Here is a 19,211-nt window from a genome sequence, read left to right as displayed (position 1 = left end):
TGTTGCCATTTCATCTACTTTATATTCAAATCATCTTACTTATGCTTCTATCTTTTTAATTTTGACATCCCGTTTGTTCAAACTTAGTGATCCATCGGAAGCAAAAGTCTTTAAAAATATATATATATATATATATATATATATCAACAACACTGCAGAGAGGGATGATTCGAACACAGTATTTCGGATATAGAGATACCCTACTCTTAATCACTTTAAACGACTATGCAAAAATCCGTAATTCACATTCTATGCACTTAAACAAGCTTGATCTTTGAAAAGTCATGTACCAACAACTAACTCAAATCTTTTGGTCTTGAGAATAAGTGTGCATTGAAAATTTGCATATCATTAATTGAACTGCATTTTTGCTCTGATTTTTTTCTTTTAATGAGGAATGTGGTCCCTTTCCCTTTCATGTTTCAACCATTATGGATCAATCACAACTTCAGATTTCAATTTGACCCAACAATAGAGATAGTCTATAGGTAGAAAATTGTCTGATCAATTTGATCCCCAAATATACTCTCTCAAATTCACAACTGACAATATTATATGCCCTCACCCCCTACCTAAACCAAGCTGGCATAACTCATAAGTCCTCAGCCTCATCACATATAAGCACACAATCTCTTTCTTCTTCCCATTCCTCCCCCTTGCCCAAAACCCACCTCCGCTCCCCTTCCCCTCCTCCACATTTCCACAATGCCACACCCACCAGCCCTCACCTCCACCCTAGCCCTCTCAGCCCTCTTCCTCTTCCTCCTCTCCTCCACATCCCAAGCACATAACATTACACGCATACTCGCCAAACACCCCGAGCTCTCCTCCTTCAACCACTACCTCACCCTCACCCACCTCGCCACCGAGATCAACCGCCGCCAGACCATCACCGTCCTCGCCATCGACAATGCCGCCATGTCTTCCCTCCTCTCCAAAGGACTCTCTGTCTACACTATAAAGAATGTGCTTTCCCTCCATGTTCTTGTGGATTACTTCGGTGCCAAGAAACTTCACCAGATCACCCACGGCACCACCTTGGCTAGCAGCATGTTCCAGGCCACGGGGGTGGCGGCAGGGACTTCGGGGTACGTGAACATCACCAACCTCAAGGGCGGTAAAGTCGGCTTCGGAGCTCAAGACAATGATGGGAAGCTCAATTCCTTCTATGTGAAGTCTGTGCAGGAGATTCCATACAATATCTCCGTCTTGCAAATCAGTCAGGTAAATGGTTGGGATCATTTTGGGATAGGAATGAACCTTACAGATGATAAATTAATACTACTAGATCAAAATTAACACTATCTATTAACTTATATTATTAAACTGTGAATATGAATCACACATTTAAATAAAAATCCGCACGAGAAAAAAATTTACACCGACAATATGCTACCATAACATGATAGAATACATACATACGAGTAAAATGTGTTATAATGTGTAGTGGTACACTCAGTATGTTATGAAGTTCTCAACTCAAATTCTTATTAGATACTTAAGCAAAGGACATGAATTCTCCCCCACAAGACCTCAAAAATTCCCAACATATGCTGGTACTTTGATTCTTCTTTGATTTTAAGAAATATAGAATTCCAACTTGCTTTCGTACACTTCATTTTGGCACTAGACAAAGGTACAGTATACAATAGACATGAAACGACTGCGTTTAACAATATCACATGAAACGACTGCGTTTCAGGTGTTAACTTCGGCGGAAGCTGAGGCGCCAACCGCAGGGCCAAGCCAGCTGAACCTAACCGCGATCCTATCAAAGCAAGGCTGCAAAGCCTTCGCCGACTTGCTGATCTCATCGGGAGCAGACACGACCTTCGAGACCAACATTGACGGAGGCCTAACGGTGTTTTGCCCGACGGACGCCGTCATCAACGGCTTCCTCCCCAAGTACAAAAACCTAACGACATCCCAAAAGGTGTCTTTGCTGCTCTACCACGGCATCCCCGTGTACCAGTCCCTCCAGATGCTCAAGTCCAACAACGGCCTCGTCAACACCCTGGCCACCGACAAGGCCAACAAGTTCGATTTCACCGTCCAAAATGACGGCGAGGTCGTCAGCTTGGAGACGGAGGTCGTGACGGCGAAGATAACGGGGACGTTGATCGACGAGGAGCCTCTGGTGATTTACAAGGTGAACAAGGTCTTGCAGCCGACGGAGCTGTTCAAGGTGAAGACGGCGCCTGCGCCAAAGGAGGTCGCTGAGGGGCCGGATGATTCTGCTGACGCGCCGGGATCTGATGATTCGGACGATCAAACGGCTGATAGTGATAAGAATGGAGACGCGGGATTGGACGGTGGGAGATTGGGTATGGTTGTTTTGAGTTTGTGCGTTGGGGTTTTGCTTATGTGATTGGCTTGAGAGGTCTTGCTTGTTGGAAAATTGATTTTTGTTTCTTCTTCATTTGATTCGAAAAAATAATTTAATGTAAAAAAATGTATTGTGTATTACAATTAAATTGCATATTATACCATTTAAAATCTGACTTGAAGGGTAATTAAAGTGTATATATATTCAACATTTGGTGAGTGGAACTGGACTATTTCAATTAGAGTTATGAACGTTATTTGGTGTGTTGGGACTGAACTTAATAAAATAAACAACAATCTAATATGTTATGTCTTAAAAGAATGGAGCTCATAAGGACTAGCTTGAACCCAATGACAGACTGTAATAATTTTGTTTATTCAACAACGATACTGAAATTTACAATTTCCTTAAACATTAATGTCGCTAGACCAAATAATTACTTTCAACTTTCACATTAAGATTGGTAGTATCAAAACAGATGAAGATCCTCCAATGTTTAACCTGTTTCTTTTTTGTTTCCAAAACAAAACAGTAACAAGATTGATACGGGTGTGAGGCCAAATTCTAATCAGATTGATATGGGTTCTGAAGTCTACCAAATCAGAAGCAAAAAAGAAAGAAAATAGAAAAGGAAATACAACCCTATTCTGACATACACAAAGTCATGTCTAGATTTTATTACACACAAATATACATACCCATAGTTCCATTTTCCAGTACATGACATGAAGCTAACATCACCGCTCTCACTCTCATGCATCACCATATCTAATCATTTACCATTTGCTTCCAAATAAGGAGTGAAGAAGAAAATATCACCAAGGCGATCATTAGTTGGTGAGTTCCCGCCATACACCAAAAGGCCCACTTCTCCATCCCACTGCCCGCGGGCAAATGCAGACCACCCGCGAGGCCCGGGATGATGACCCGAGCCCAGCCCATCATCCCACTTCTTCCACACCAACGTCTCCGTGTCCAGTGCATAGACCTCAGCAGCAAATTTCCCGGCACCCATGTGGCCCAAGTCACTAGGGTCCACTTCCCCACCGTATATAACTATGTATTTTCCGATTGCTACCGTAGAAAATACACTCCGAGCCGTTGGTTTCTCGCCACTTGTCTCAATTTGGGTCCACTCACCATGGACTGGGTCGAAGGTGTGCACATCGTCAGCTTCCTCTCCAGCAAAGCCATACACAACCCATATTTTCCCTTCGACCACTAGCAGGCCAGGCCCGCCTCTCCCCTTCAAATTGTCACCCGGTTTTGGGTATTGGATCCATTTTTTATCAACCACATCATAGGCCCATAGATCATTAAGGCGGCCGGCCACACCGCAGCCGCCAAAAATATACACATGGCGGTCATCGGCGGTCACGGAATGGTAGCTCCTATGAGGGGGCCCAATGTCCCCACTAGAAATTAGGGTCCAGTTGTTTGTAGATGTGTCAAAGGAATAGAGCTCATTGAGCTCGTTGTGGTCATAGTCCCTACCACCAAAAACATAGATGATTTGTCCAACAGCTACCAATGTCACACCAACACGTGGCGGCGGGACATCACCGGTTCCCTCGATCACAGACCACGTCAGCTCCTCGAGGTCAAACACGTGGAGCTTGTTGTCGACGGGGACACGTGGCGTGAATTCGCCACCAAAAACATAGCCCTTCTGTCCTACTAGGGTAATGGCATGTGAGCTTCTTGCTCCAGGCCCAGTTCCCTTTTGATCAAGCTGAAAAACAATAGTACAAGATTTGCATATGCAAATAAGATGAATAAAATTGTTTGTATCACATTTACAAATCTCTCTCTCTCTCTATCTCTCACAAAAATGTGACCTAACAATATCTTCCTAAGTCACATGTTACAACAAATTATATACCAATTGTCTTTAGATCTAAACCAAGTGCAGAATTTTCATCCAATCTGTTAAAACTGATGCACACACAGGAGATTTTTAAGTGTTTTCATTGATTTTAAAGAAGACCCAATCTTTAACCGAAGAGGCCAAACTTTTTTTTTTTTGTCCTCTGAGTAAATAAATAAAATAAACCACATTTGCAGTACCCAAAAGAAGAAGATGCACCACATAAGTTGGATAACCATTTCTTGAAACAGTATAAATCAAGATTTCATCACAATTTGAGTTACTTTTATAAAAAAAAATTGCAAAATGATGATCTAAAACAGAGCTAGAAACTTGAATGGGAAGTAGGGAAGAGACCTTGATCCATTTGCCTTGCACCAGAGCCATGGATGGATGGATGGAACAGTGGAATTGCTTGTGACTGGAACAGAGGAGTTGTGGACTTTCTTTCTTTCTCACTGTAGAAGGAAACTGCGAGTTTGTTTTGTGGGGTTTCTCAAATGGCTTTCAAACCCTCTACATATAAAACATTTGCGTACTTCATCGTGACAAGTTTTTGTCGTTTTTAACGTCATCTTCTGCAACTCCTCTGCGCCGTGTCGTTTTCTGCATTAATAAGGCCATTCATTTTGCTTTAAAACAAAACAAAAAAGAATTTGCTTTAATTTGCTTGATTAATTTATAACCATCATTTGGATATTATCGTATATTTCACCCACAAATAAATCTGTGTATTTAATGTGTTTATAAACTATTTATTCCGTTCACAAGTGAAATATTAGTAATTTGTATTAAAAATATAGATTTATATGGGAGTAAAATACACACAACATAAACTAAACTAAATAAAGTTCAGAAACTCTATGAGTTGTATGTGTTTTTTTCTTCTTATAATTCCAGAGACTTTAGTTGAGTTTGCTAGATGTTCTTAGTCCCTTTAGGAGAATCGTGTCGTTTAGTGGCCAATTATATGTTTGATGTCTTTGAATTAAATTTGAGGAAACTATGACAGTAGAAAAGGGTTATAGAAAAGTGAATTTTGAGAGTGATTTTCTCTAGATTATTTCAAATTTTCAATTGGCTCAGGTCACCAAAGAAGTTTTTCCCGATGTCTGCTATATTGCTATTAGGATGACTCCCTTTACAGTCTACATCATATGTACTATGTTTTCTTATTGATCTAATATAATTATATTGCTTTTTTTAAAAAAAAAAATAAAAAAAAAAAGGGAAGATAAAAAGAAAGATAACTAGCATTCCTCCAATCCCTCGATTGGAATTAAAGGCATGGGATGTGCCATTCCCATAATAAAATTAAAGGTGGTTTTGGATTAATTGTTTTTGTTTTTTATAATGGAAACGAAGGGAAGACCTATTTGGGTCTGTATACGGTCGGTTTTTTGGCCCCTAGTTTCAGCTTTCATTTATATATTTATTTTACCTAATCAATGTTTCTACCTCCCCTGGAAGGATTTGTCATTTTATTTTATTAAATGGATAAGAGAATAAAACCCTGAAGAAAAAGAAAAAAATTTGATCAACTCAAAACTTTGGTGGATATCAAAGGCGGCATGAGGGAGGAAGCATATGCTTTGAAACCATTTGGGGCAGGTATTTTTGAGTCACTTTCATAAAAGTATATGATATTGTTGTTTAGAGATAACAATAAATATTCAGAAAATAATAGTGTATGTATCCATTTGGGTCAAAATGTGACATGACATTTAGTTTATGTTATCTAAAAACTCAGGTGCTCGGTAACGAAATGTATAGGAAACTCCAGTGGATCTCTAGCTCATCAGTTTCTCTTAATTCCTGATTAAAGTTCACTGAGGCAATGAAGTCCACTTACATAACCAGGAATGTAAGAAGCAAAACTTGAATGGATCCCAACCAATGACAAAGTTAAAATAGAATAAGCAAGTTGTATTAAAAATATTAGCGTATATGAGACGTATACACACGGTATCTGGAATTTCGATTTATAAATTATAAAGCAATGTAATGACATCAATATATAGGAACCAATCATAGACATGACATCAATGTAAAAACGGGAGGCACTTGAAGGGATTTTTATACAATAGGAATCCACAGTGACTGTTATTGCCACTATGTTATGGAGTTTGATCAGCCTTTCTACTGATGATCACCGGTAGCCTGTATGTTGGCCATGTCCCGGTTGTTATGGTACAAGTAGCTTCCTTTTCCGGAGGATGTTGTTGTAAGCATTGGAGAAAAACCGGCATAGTCCTTATCTGATTTTGCCAAGCATATCTCTGCTACATAATCGAACATCTTGTTTTTCCGAATGAAGGGTTGAGCTGCATATTCCTCAACTGGCATCCACTGAAAATAATTCCCAGAAAGTTACACATTAGAATAGCTTAGCATCATATGTTTTTCGGTTGACTCCTACATTGAGTGATGCTATGTAACACTTAGAAAATACAGCAACTTTCTGTTTTTCTTGCCAATCAAATGTCAAACAAATCCCAAAACTCGATTGTATGATGAACTTTTCGTCTTCCAAAAATTACCTGGGCTGCCGCAATCTCTAAATTTTGCTTCTCGATGTCAGAGGAGTGTGGTTTTAACATGCAAACAAAGAACAAGTCGGATTTTCGAAAGAATGACTTGTGGCTTTGCCTGTAGAAAGAGAGAGAGATAATATAAAGAGGTATAATTGAAATGAGGAGAGCCGAGCACATAGCAATGTAAAGAGATAATATTATATGTATGACAAAAGATGCCTTCTGCTGCTGCATAGCATGCTGCTACCAAGTAAGGCACAGATATCTATAAATACATAGAAGACTCCTTTAACTGGAGGCAGGCTTCTCACCTAAATGCTAAAATCTCCACAAACTCTGTTTCAATCTGCAGAAAAAAAAGAAAAAAAAATTTCATGGTATTAGATTTACACAGGAATTTGATAGCCTGTTCGTTGATACTATATTCCATCAGTTATCGCTTACTCCTGTCTCTTCTTTGACTTCTCTAACTGCAGCTGCACAAATATCCTCGCCCTGTGGATAGAGACAATTTTATCCATGGTGAGAAGATGATTTGAAATATTTATTAAAAATTGATAAAGTTCTGCTCCTGTTTGTACTCACTTCATTAACAACCCCAGTCGGCATCTTCCAGAAACCTGTATCTTTGAATCTGCCATTGATCTCCTGAACCACAAGTATCTGCCAAACGGATGATATTAATACGCAAAAGTAGTAGGCAACAATGGACACATAATGTCGTAAAAACATATTCTAGCAAAAGAAACTTAAAGAATTACTTAGAGTGATGGCAACTGAAATATAAGTTCTTGAAACGAAACATGAATCGATTCTAATTTAGAACTTTTAACTGAGAATGTAAATATGAAGGGTATATACACCTAGTCACAGTATTCAACCTATCCGTATGTTCTGTAGGAAACTCATAGAAAACAAGGTACCATGTTTTATTCTTTTTGCTGTCAGTTTTCTAAGCATATCTGGTATTTCCTTCTTTATAACTGTTTGATCTATCCAAGTGTATGGATATAATTATCTGATCTAGAAGCTAACAATAACAACAGTTAAGTATATGAAAGATCAATTTTTGGTTAGAAAATCACTTTGAAATTAGAGGTTAAGTAATGATTTCAGACACTAAAAATATCACAAACACAAAAGTAAAGTGTGACAAGATTGACTTTTATTGTAGACGATGTCATGTTCAGAACAGTGAAAAAAAAATATTAAAATGCAGAAGGCATACCTCTCTTTCACTGTTCATGACAAAAGCACCAATACCTACTCGGTGCGAAGCATTTGCCGGAAGAGTATCAATAGTTTCAGGAATCCATCTTACAAGCATTAAGTAATCTGGCTCAGCATGGTGGTACCTAAATCCTTCCTGCACAAGTAACAAAACAAATGACGCTTGAGTGTTGGAAATTATATGCATGAGTTCCATTGCAAAGTAAACAAAGTCTTTATCTTGTTAAACAATGAATGAGTTCCATGGAACTCAATAAATATACACAGATTAGGCTACAGCCAGATTTTCTCGTATGTCTTCGGGCATCAGAGAGCAATGAAACAAGGATAGTTTCACGACTTGAGTTAGAGAAGTCAGATTTCATGGATGTATGTGGGATTTTCCCCAATCATTTTAAATATTGTGTTCTGTCCTCTTAGTCACGAATTATTTGGTCTACTGGGTTTATAAAGAACTAGCACAACGGAATCTTTTTTTACCTTAACAGCAGCATCCACAAGATTTGAAAGTTCAATAGGCAATTTGATCCACACACCCTTCTTCCCCTACAAAATACAATTCAAGTAAATAGTGTATATATTAGGGACTCAGAGATAACAGCAACCTTAACAAACTTAACACCATACATACAAATGATGAAATGAACAACAACAAAAAGTACCTTTTGCTTCCACTGTGACATTGAAGCTCTGAGCAAAGAGCTGAAAACCTCAGAATCCATAACTTCTTTCAAGTCTACAACAACTCCTCCGTGTAAATCCTCAACTGCACTGAGTAATTCAATCTGCTCAACTCCATCTTCAGGCATGATGGCTTGTTTTGCAACAGATGATGATGAACTTGTTGAAACTGACATGTCTTGAATCAAGGAAGGAAGTTTATCTTTTGGGTCTGTGAAGAAAATAAGAAAGAGTCATGCATGTGCAGCGTCTACAATGAACCAACCACGACTAGTCTACAAAGGCAACTCATAAACCAGACAAATTTTAGAGAGGATTCGGAAAAATACTCCAATCATGCTCCCTATCCACCTTCTAAAATAGGGAAACCTCTAGGAGTTCCTAAATTTAAGGAGAAAGAAACGACTCCTAATGACTTCCTATAATTTAATGTTGCTTTATTTAATGAGTATTTCAAATTTTTAATTAATTTTTATATTATTTTTTAATAGAGACCAACCAATTAAAAAAAATTATAGCATTTATGACTAGACTAGACATGATTGAAACCTTTTTTTTAAAACTCTTCTTGATAAGGTTGACCGCTCTCTTGTCCTACACCAGCTTTTCTTACGCTTTCCTATCACTTATGAACTCAAGTTCTGAAGTTTCACAAGACCACCTTTTTGAAAAAAGGCAGAGATTCATGGGTACCAGACCACCAGAGAGCCATAGACAAGACAACCAAAATAAGTTCCACAAAAGCATGAAACAAACGAACAACTGCAACAACAATGGCATAATAAAAGACCAATTAAACATGCAGAAATTGAAGCCATACCTTTGGGCCAGGAAGATGAATAGGGTGCAAGAGTTCCAAGACAAGGCCTCTTTGGATATGGATGATGGAGCACAAGAGAAGAAGACACTGGAGAGATTTTATTGGCTGAAAGGTGTGGCAAAAGCTTGCTGGTGGCTCTGAACCTCTGGATCAACATATGTTATGTTATGTGTAGTTTTATATGAATATAATATAAGAATCTCAAGTCTAACGCTTGCATCCACTGAGAAAAGTTGGCAAAAGCCTTACCACGTTGCACAGCTTTTATACCCTTTGCTTGCTTGGCCCAGACAGAGGACATGAAATTTCCTTGCTGTCTGGGTTTTGTGACTTTGAACTGGTAAAATCCTTCTTTTGGGCACGGCAATCTCTTGCTAATTTCCAAGACGGAACGTATAAATCAGACAATCAGACCTAGAAACACGCGAAAGGAGACCTACGTCTCCTCCATGCTTTATCTAGAGAGAATTATTTCCAAAAATAAATTTCCTATAACCCCTTTTAACCGTCATAATTTTCCCGAATCTGATCCAATGACATCAAGGACAACAACTAACCATTAATCGACATGACTCTTTTTTAGAACTTATGAATTTCCTAATAAAAGTCTTATTATGCAGTGAAAGCAATAGTTCAAATAGGAAAAGATCTGTTACTTGATTCGTTATAATTCAATTTAGAGCAATGTTACTCTTACCACATTTGTATATCACATTCTCATATTACCTTATATGGCAGATAAGGTTGTACACCTTATTTGTCATATAAGGTAGTATGAGAATTTGATATACAAATGTGATAAGAGTATCATTACTCTTCAATTTAGGATGAAATATACTTACAAAGCCAAGCATATTAATCTAAACAATTACCAGCTTATTATATTCAAAAAAATTATTCTATCATGAAGTTTAGTGTTCTCGATTTTGAGCCGTTAAATTATATAATTTTTATTTGAATATGTGATTTAAATTGAAAGTTTAATAACACGACACGAGTTAGAGCAAGAAAAAACACCACCCTTCATTCAAGCTACATGACATACTCGCATAGTCTTTAAAAAAAAAAACCTGAAGTATATGTCTAGATTCGATTCTATGGAAATTGTCCTCGAAAATAAACTGAAGAGTGTAAACATGGGTGATCGAAATGATGAAGTCAAGCCAAACCAATGATTACTAACTAGTTGGATTTGTATTCAGATAAATAATCATGACATTTGGCACAAACATTGTTCTTCATCTTATGATGTGGTGCTGAAAAGTTCATAGTAATTTCACCCAAACAAAAAAAAGAAGAAAAGTTCATAATAATTAGATGGTGGCATCATGCGACAAGGAAACATGGTAAAATATTGAACTGTAAAGGATTGGGAAAATGATACGAGTGACCAGAAAACTTTCTCAAATTTCATAGTCAATTCTTGTGCCTTGCTTTAAACTTTTGTTTGACATCCCAGTCTAGAAGAGAGAGACAGGTTTGGAAAACTTGGTAACTTCCATGCTTTTAGGTGAGCCAGGGCCCAACAAGCAGGTCTTGGGTCCAGTCACTTGGACCAGGCTCTCTCATACAACAAATTCTGATAATAATTGTTTAATTTTTCACATGTTTGATGCTTCTCTATCCTGAATTTCTTGGAAATGTTTACAGGGAAAAAAAAGACTCCCTCTTCTCTTTCTCCTTCCACCTCTTTTCCCTAATTTTTGAAAGTTCATATCGCGATATTATCGATAATATCGCGATATATTGACCATTTGCAGCCGCCAATTGAACTTAAATATCGATGAAATTATCGATAAATTGACGATATATAGATGGAAATGTGCTAAAATATCGCTACCCCAAAAAAACGAAAATTTCGTCGAAATATCGGCGAAATCATCGATATTTAGTTCTCTGGTTCGAACCCCTCTCCAATTCGAAATCAGAAAACACTTAACCACCACGCTGGTCATAACTTTGTGATTATAAATTATGGAATCCAGTATATATAATACTTGCAAGCTGTTTTTTAAAATAGAAATTAACATAATTGCTTATTGTTTTATATTGTTGATCAGTTACTTAATTACTTAATATAATTTATTTCTTTTCTATTTAATCCATTTAATGTTATTGATTATTTTATTATTCATTATAAGTACTTACATTACTAAATTCTCCTTCAAATTGTTGCTTAATTACTTAAATCTCTATAATCAATTTTATTATTTACTATTTAATTATTCCTTGGAAATGTGCTAAAATATCGCTACCCCATAAAAACGATAATTTCGCCGAAATATCGGCGAAATTATTGATATTTAGTTCTCCAAACCCCACTGTGTGCGAGCGTGAGTGAGTTTTCAGCTTTTAATTTTTGAAAGATCATATCGCGATATTATCGCAATATTATCGATAATATCGCGATATATTGACCATTTGCAGCTGCCAATTGAACTTAAATATCGGCGAAATTATTAAGGATATTATCGATAAATTAACGATATATAGATGAAAATGTGCTAAAATATCACTGCCCAAAAAAATGATAATTTCGCCGAAATACTGGCGAAATTATAGATATTTAATTCTCTGCTCACAACTCACATGCTATTTTATGATTTGTGTATATTCCAAACCAGCAAATTGGTTGTTCACCTTTCAATTACTGTATTCCACTGCCCAGCAAACCATTAATGTCCTAACCAATTCCAACCTAATTCTCAAGAAAATGGAACACAAAAAATCATTTCCACTCCTGCTTTCCCAAATTGTTGTCGTTGACAGTGAATTTCTCAAAGAATCTCGTTCTTATCTTTTTATCAAACACCCTGACACACTAATCATTTTCAAATAAGCTGATTTGAGAAATCCCTCAATTAAATTACGAAAAAAAAAATACAAAACCAAAATTTTAGTCCTAAGTTAACATTAACATTACTCTTTATATAAATTTATGTATGATATTTCTATTTTAATAATTAATTTTGTGTGTAGAGTGAGAGTTGGGCCAATCAGAATTACCAGAGAGAGAAGCTGCCACGCCACATGAGAGTGGCCAAGTGTTTGGGAGTCCAATACGTATCAAGAAACTGAATGGCGCCAGTTGAAGATCCCATTTTACAGTGTTTGTCGTTAACCTCAAACGTCCCAAACAAACGGTGCCTTAAACGCTTACAATTGGAAACTTGGGCACGCCAGGTCACCCCAGTGTGCACGTTCTTTGTTGCTCTTTTCTTGTTATAGCCCCAAGCTCCAAGTTCCGAACTCCACGCTCTCTGCTTCATTGTACTTTTATATTTAAAAAGTTTTTGTTTTCTGGTATTTTTGCCACCACCCCATTAAATATTATATTCCTCCCCAAGCTTCCAACAGTGGTGAAGGGTTGGAGTTTTGGTTCTGATTCCTTCTTACCCAGTAAGTTTTTTTTAATGCTTTCATCTGGGTTCTCTTTAGTTTCTTCGGAAATTAGTAGGAAATTAAGGAACAAGTCTTGTGCTTTCTGTTGTTTGGTTTAGTTTAGGATTCAGTTGACTGCAATATCTTTCTTGTCAACGTCAATTTTGAAGAACAAAAGAAATGGAAAACATGAATTTTTGAAATTTTCTTTTTGTTCTTCTCACCCCTTGATTCTTCAAGAGCAAATAGATGATTGGAACATTGCTGATTGCAGTTGCTGACTAGTAAATTTATTTGGGTCTGCAGCAATCAAGTTAAGCCTTTTTATATGAGACTCGCCTTTGCTTGTGCTTTTTTCTGTAATGGTATTAGAATCTGTTTATAATTTATGTCCAATTTCAATGCTGTTTCAGTGTTGATTGAGTTCAGCTATCTATTTGATGAAGTTTTATTCAGTTTTATTGTATGCATACTGACAGTAAAACTCTGAATCTATGATGATCAGATTCTTCCATTGCCTTGGCCTTTCCAGTCTCATATCTTGCTTTAGTCACAGGGTTTTGCATTATCAGCACTATCATTGTTTTAGGATCTTCAAATTTTTAATTTTCTATTGACAAGTTTTCATGTTTTTCTGGTTCCGTAATCTTGTGTGCTTGAGGATACCCTGTATGTTGCTTTGCTTCAAAGACCAAATTGGGGATCTTTCACTTTTCAAAATCACTCTTGGGTTAATGTTTCTCTGATCATTGTATTATGCAGGTATCTGCATCATAAATGGCTGCAGTACTGACTACAAACAGATGCTATTGGCACAATGTGGAGTTGATAAATCAAGGAAAAGCAACAGACAGTCTTAGTTTCTCAAGCTCAATTTCAGTTCATGAATCCTTTGAGTCCGGGAGACCAACTCGTGCTGATAAATTTTTAAGGTTTCAAGTGCAAATGCGAAAGGCCGAATCATCCTCAAGATCTGGTGTCAATGGACGGGCTGTGAGAATGGTACCAGCTAGTGAGGTAGTCAAAAGAACAACCCCATCCACTAATAAGATTGAGATAGTGAATGGCAGAAAGCAGGCTGTTAATGGAGCAAGTCTAGTTAGGAGAAATCCTACTCCAGCCCTGGTTAAGACACAAAAATCTAGACCAACTAAAGAACTTCCCCCAATGGAGGAGCTAAAGGTTTTGCCCTCAGATGATGGATTCAGTTGGGCCAATGAAAATTACAATTCTTGGCAAAGGTCTGCAGATGTATGGTCATTTGTTCTCTCATTACGAGTGCGTGTTCTGTTGGATAATGCAAAATGGGCATATATAGGAGGCTTCACCGAAGATAAGCAGGTGGGTGGTTGAGACTTCTCCGCAGCTACTTTTTGTCCCTGCTATGTTGAATCCTAGTCATGATTAGAGTACAGAAATCTAATTTGCCTGCTACTTAAGTCATTCTGGGCCATGTCTCCCTTCAGTTTTTTGGTTCTGTGGACTACTTGTTTCTTGGCTTTAAGCTTTTTTAAAAATCTCTCATTCAGAAAAACAGAAGGCGAAAGACTGCCTCATGGCTCCGGGAGCGTGTACTGCAGCTTGGGCCAACATTTATCAAACTTGGACAATTATCTTCAACAAGATCAGATCTTTTTCCCCGTGAGTTTGTGGACGAGCTTGCCAAGTTACAGGTACTTTACGTATTCCTGTTACAGTATTTCTGAGAAGGCATTGTCTTCTTAAACTTGTGCATTTATATTCGTTATAATTTCGCTGATTTTTCATTATGTAATTCATGTGATTCTCATGTAATATAATACAGGATAGAGTGCCAGCCTTCTCACCAGCAAAAGCAATAGGCTTTATTGAGACTGAACTGGGAGCTCCCATCAATGTATTGTTTAAGGAGTTTGAGGACCGACCAATTGCTGCTGCTAGTCTTGGTCAGGTGTTTAGTTCATGACTCTTTTTATTAAGTGATATCTGTTTGTAGTGTTTAAACTTTTGAATACATCAAACAATACAGAGTTTAAGTTGAAATATATTAAACTCAAAAGAAAATATCTGGGTTGTCCTTCTCTACATAATACTCATATGAAATTTTTTATTTGAGATTATTCTCTTTTGCTTGTTTGGATATTGATGAGTTATGTCTTTAGGTTCATCGTGCTATCCTGCATAATGGAGAGAAAGTAGTCGTGAAAGTTCAAAGACCCGGTCTCAAGAAGCTTTTTGACATTGATTTACGTAAGTATTAGATGAGGTGTTTCTTTTCCCATCATTCTATTCTGTCTTCTTTTATTCTTTTTTGTGTGCATTTATCTATGTATATATGCAGTTCTGTGATATTGTAGATCTAGCTAGCTGACATGCTTCTCATATTTCTGTGTTGATCTTTGATATCACTAATTTGAATTTAGTAGTTTTAGTTATCCCTCTAACCTATTGCTCCTTACTTCCAGGAAATCTGAAGCTAATTGCAGAGTATTTCCAGAAAAGTGAAACCCTTGGTGGTCCAACAAGAGACTGGATTGGTATATATGAAGAATGTGCCACGTATGTAATAAGCATCTCTTAGTTGCTATGTTAACTATTTATTCATATTTCATGGAACTGTTAGTATAAGCACGTAAACAATAAAAAAGCTAGCGTATTTATTTCCCCATTGACTTGTGTCATCCTGCAGCAGACCTCATGTCTGTTAATGCACAAGATTTATTTTGGTATTGAAAATCCTATATTAAAATTATAGTAGTTTTGGACCGTATTTTACTGGTTTGTTTGGCATTAAATATTGCTAACAGTTGAGCCTGAGAATTGGAGCTTTGCTGAAACATGCTTCATTTTATCTCTACATATAATGTGAGTTCTGACGCTTTGAATTATATTTTCCCTTCATGGATTTCAGGATATTGTATCAAGAAATTGATTATATAAATGAAGGGAAGAATGCTGACAGGTTTCGCAGAGACTTTCGCAATACAAAGTGGGTTCGAGTACCTGTATGTTTCTTGCTACAGAACTACAAGATATGCCTTAACTTTTGATCTTGTCAGAGATATAACTGCACTCTTTGTACTGTCTTTACTGAGTTATATCTTGAGAACATTTCTTCCCCTTTGTAGATGGTCTTTTGGGATTATACTGCCATGAAGGTGTTGACCTTGGAGTATGTACCAGGTTTCACTCTATGCTAATGCTTCTTTCTTTCTTTCTTTCTTTTTTTCCTTTTTTCCAGATTATGTGTTTTGCATAAAAATAGTGCAGTAGTGTAGTGTTAATGTGGTCTAGCATTAATTTGTTTTTTTGTTGGTTATTGTTGATAAGATGTCTTTTTGCTGTTGTCAGGCATTAAGATCAATCGGCTTGATGTGCTAGATTCACAGGGTTTTAATCGTGCTCGAATTTCCTCACGCGCTATTGAAGCATACTTGATCCAGGTCAGGAAATTTGTTCTTCTCTAAACCAACCCATATGACTACTCATCTTGACATTGAATATGATGACTATTTTGTACTAGACGAATGCATCTATTCCTCTACTGAGTCTGTTTTGTTTTGATTACTATAAATAACAATTAACTATCTTATATAAGCACATGATTAGCTGGACTTTGCTATGGATGCAGATACTCAGAACCGGTTTCTTCCATGCTGATCCTCATCCAGGAAATCTTGCCATTGATGTAGATGAAACTCTAATTTATTATGACTTTGGCATGATGGGAGATATTAAATCTTTCACCCGCGAGAGACTGCTTGAACTTTTCTATTCTGTATACGAGAAAGATGCAAAAAAGGTTCCTTTCTTCCGCATTGTTCATCTAAGCATTAGCATGACTCAGAATCGTGCACTTAAGTTCATTTGGAACACTTAAGATATATCATTATGTCTCCCCTTGTTGCAAAGGTTTAATCTAACAAAAGCCAGCTAATTGCAGGTTATTCAATGCCTCATAGATCTTGGAGCACTTCAGCCCACTGGAGATTTGTCGTCGGTATGCATCATGCCAATCACATTCTAAAGGGAACAATTACTCAATATAATGATTTTCGGAAACATTGGTGCTATCTGTCTCACTCTGTTTCCCCCTATTTCTAGGTAAGGAGATCCGTCCAATACTTTTTGGACAACTTGTTGAGCCAGACACCAGATCAGGCGAAGACTCTTTCTGCAATTGGGGAGGTATGCATATATTGTTACTCACCTAAATATAAATGACACCTCTAAGCTGGAAAGGGGAAAACAGTTAACACAGGTTCTACAGACATAATGAGATTGACTGCAAATCAGTTACCAAAATGATGTCTTGGTTACTTGTGTCCCTGCGTTGATGAAGATGTTGCCACATATTACCTTTTCATTCTGAATAACCCTTTTATGATCTAAAGTTGGGGATGGGGCTTTTCTTAATGGCAGGATTTATTTGCAATAGCACAAGATCAGCCATTTCGGTTTCCATCCACATTTACTTTTGTCCTAAGGGCGTTCTCAACCCTGGAAGGTTCTCTCTCTCTCTCTCTCTCTCTCTCTCTCTCTCGTCACAGCCAGTTTAGGTTTTAGGTACATCATCCTAAGTACCTTCAACATTGTGTTGTAGACTCAGAGGAAGTTTCTAAATGTTATATTTGTTTGTCAGTTACAAAAATCCTAATTCTAGAAGTAGAGCTCTCCCTATTCGCTGGAACAATATTAGAACTTTCAAATCTTGATTCTATATTCTCCTAGTTAAAATGAATTTTCTTTGCAGCCCAAAGATTTGATCTGATAAGCAGAGTTATCTTGGTTTTTCTGCTTTATTCTCACTAGCAATCTTTGTTTCAGGTATAGGCTATACTCTTGATCCAGATTTCTCCTTTGTGAAGATTGCTGCACCTTATGCCCAGGTTCCATACATGTTCCAAACAATTATAATATTTTACCACTTTGTGCATAGCAATCTTGCGTTTGCCTTGTCAATGGTTTGGTAGAATATTGCTGATATATACAAGTTTTGCAGGAACTTTTAGATTTAAGACAGAAGCAGCGTACTGGGACACAGCTTGTGAACGAAATAAGGAAACAAGCCGATGATGTACGGCAACTTAACTTTCTTCCCTTGCTTAGTTCCATGTTCTAGTTTCCACTAAGTAAATAAAATTTCGTAGTTTGATTTCTAGTTCAAGAAAAATATTTCAGTATTGGCACTAAGTGTGTTTGTGTATGTACTTTTAGGCCAGAAGCTACACCATGTCCATGCCATACAGAGTTCAGCGAATAGAGGAGTTTGTGAAAGAACTTGAGTCAGGGGATCTGAAACTCCGAGTCCGGGTGCTTGAGGTATTCATTTTTGACTACTTTTTAGAAAAAAAATATTTTTGATGTTTCATTTTTCAGTTTGAACTTTTAAGTACTCTTCTTAGCACTCTAAATCTTCCCATTCGTTTACATCTAAAAATACAAGTTTAATTTAAAATGAGAAAACTACATTTGACAGTCAGAAAGAGCTGCTCGAAAAGCGACAATACTACAAATGGCGACGATGTATACAGTCTTAGGAGGTACCCTGCTTAACCTTGGGGTCACTTTGAGCAGTCAAGGGAGTCAAGCTATTGCAAACGGATCGTTCATCGGTGCAGGTGATCCTGTTACTCAAGAAACCTTGATATAAAGATATACCTTCTGCTTCATTTTCTTCATCTTTAAATTTTGAAGATTGCATTCATCAAAGCTTTTGCATTGTGTAGGAGTCTTTCTCACACTGCTGGCTAGATCTATGCAAAGGGTGAAGAAACTTGAGAAATTTGAGAAGATGATCTAATTTCTAAACCCAAAGCCAGCCCAGAACCCATCTAGCCTTCGCAGTATAGCTTATACCCAATTTCCACATTCAGTCGCATAATTCTTCATTAAATCTTATCTAGTCTGATTTTTCACACGCATACACAAGACTTGTACACACAACATGAATAAAACTTCTCTCATAAGATTGAGCCCTGTATATATGCATTGCTTTTCGATACAGACAATATTTGGGATGGGAGTATTCGAACACAGGATCTCGGCCATAGATATTCACCCTTAACCACTTGAGGGAAAAGGTAATGTAATTGGTGACTTGAGAATGTTAGTGTGGTGCATTGATACCACAGCTACTTTGTACAGCAAAGGCCACCATTTTTGGGATCTTTAAAAGTGAGGCAGGAGGTTGCTAGCATCCTGCATAAGTCAGCTGGATACTTGAATTCTATAAACATAATAAAAGCACCACACATCTGAGCTTCATGCAATAAGGTACTCTTCCAAATACCCATCAACGTCATCTATGTAATAATCGAATTGATTAAAATGGTTCATATTAACGAAAACCAGTCTGGCATCATAGATTGTGTGGTGATGATGTTGACGATG

At 37.2% G+C, this 19,211-nt stretch overlaps 4 protein-coding genes across 4 annotated transcripts; 2 read left to right on the top strand and 2 right to left on the bottom strand.

Annotated features, from left to right (window-relative positions):
• On the top strand, positions 451 to 2,538 carry LOC18782338 (fasciclin-like arabinogalactan protein 2). The gene is made up of 2 exons (XM_020560509.1): positions 451 to 1,224; positions 1,703 to 2,538. The coding sequence occupies exons 1-2, from the start codon at positions 706 to 708 to the stop codon at positions 2,366 to 2,368; spliced, it is 1,185 nt and encodes a 394-aa protein (XP_020416098.1). The 5' UTR covers positions 451 to 705; the 3' UTR covers positions 2,369 to 2,538.
• LOC18782276 (nitrile-specifier protein 5) lies at positions 2,875 to 4,692 on the bottom strand. The gene is made up of 2 exons (XM_007215601.2): positions 4,551 to 4,692; positions 2,875 to 4,058 (listed from the first exon to the last, which is right to left on the bottom strand). The coding sequence occupies exons 1-2, from the start codon at positions 4,578 to 4,580 to the stop codon at positions 3,099 to 3,101; spliced, it is 990 nt and encodes a 329-aa protein (XP_007215663.1). The 5' UTR covers positions 4,581 to 4,692; the 3' UTR covers positions 2,875 to 3,098.
• Positions 6,099 to 9,701, bottom strand: LOC18783652 (nudix hydrolase 2). Its single transcript, XM_007215536.2, has 9 exons — positions 9,459 to 9,701; positions 8,620 to 8,849; positions 8,438 to 8,503; positions 7,956 to 8,093; positions 7,313 to 7,390; positions 7,172 to 7,222; positions 7,039 to 7,073; positions 6,734 to 6,842; positions 6,099 to 6,542 (listed from the first exon to the last, which is right to left on the bottom strand). Exons 1-9 carry the CDS (start codon positions 9,613 to 9,615, stop codon positions 6,333 to 6,335), a joined length of 1,074 nt encoding a protein of 357 aa, XP_007215598.1. The 5' UTR covers positions 9,616 to 9,701; the 3' UTR covers positions 6,099 to 6,332.
• LOC18782162 (uncharacterized protein sll1770) lies at positions 12,598 to 18,962 on the top strand. The gene is made up of 18 exons (XM_007216948.2): positions 12,598 to 12,857; positions 13,602 to 14,180; positions 14,369 to 14,512; positions 14,644 to 14,769; positions 14,981 to 15,068; positions 15,284 to 15,377; positions 15,730 to 15,823; positions 15,947 to 16,001; positions 16,170 to 16,261; positions 16,450 to 16,620; positions 16,762 to 16,818; positions 16,923 to 17,006; positions 17,241 to 17,325; positions 17,646 to 17,707; positions 17,821 to 17,895; positions 18,036 to 18,140; positions 18,298 to 18,439; positions 18,548 to 18,962. The coding sequence occupies exons 2-18, from the start codon at positions 13,617 to 13,619 to the stop codon at positions 18,619 to 18,621; spliced, it is 2,112 nt and encodes a 703-aa protein (XP_007217010.1). The 5' UTR covers positions 12,598 to 12,857; positions 13,602 to 13,616; the 3' UTR covers positions 18,622 to 18,962.

Source organism: Prunus persica, chromosome G3 (assembly GCF_000346465.2).
Source record: "Prunus persica cultivar Lovell chromosome G3, Prunus_persica_NCBIv2, whole genome shotgun sequence".
In the NCBI taxonomy this organism is placed as follows: Eukaryota; Viridiplantae; Streptophyta; class Magnoliopsida; order Rosales; family Rosaceae; genus Prunus; species Prunus persica.
The sequence above is the reverse complement of the archived record's forward strand: the minus strand, read 5'-3'. Positions and strand labels throughout refer to the sequence as shown.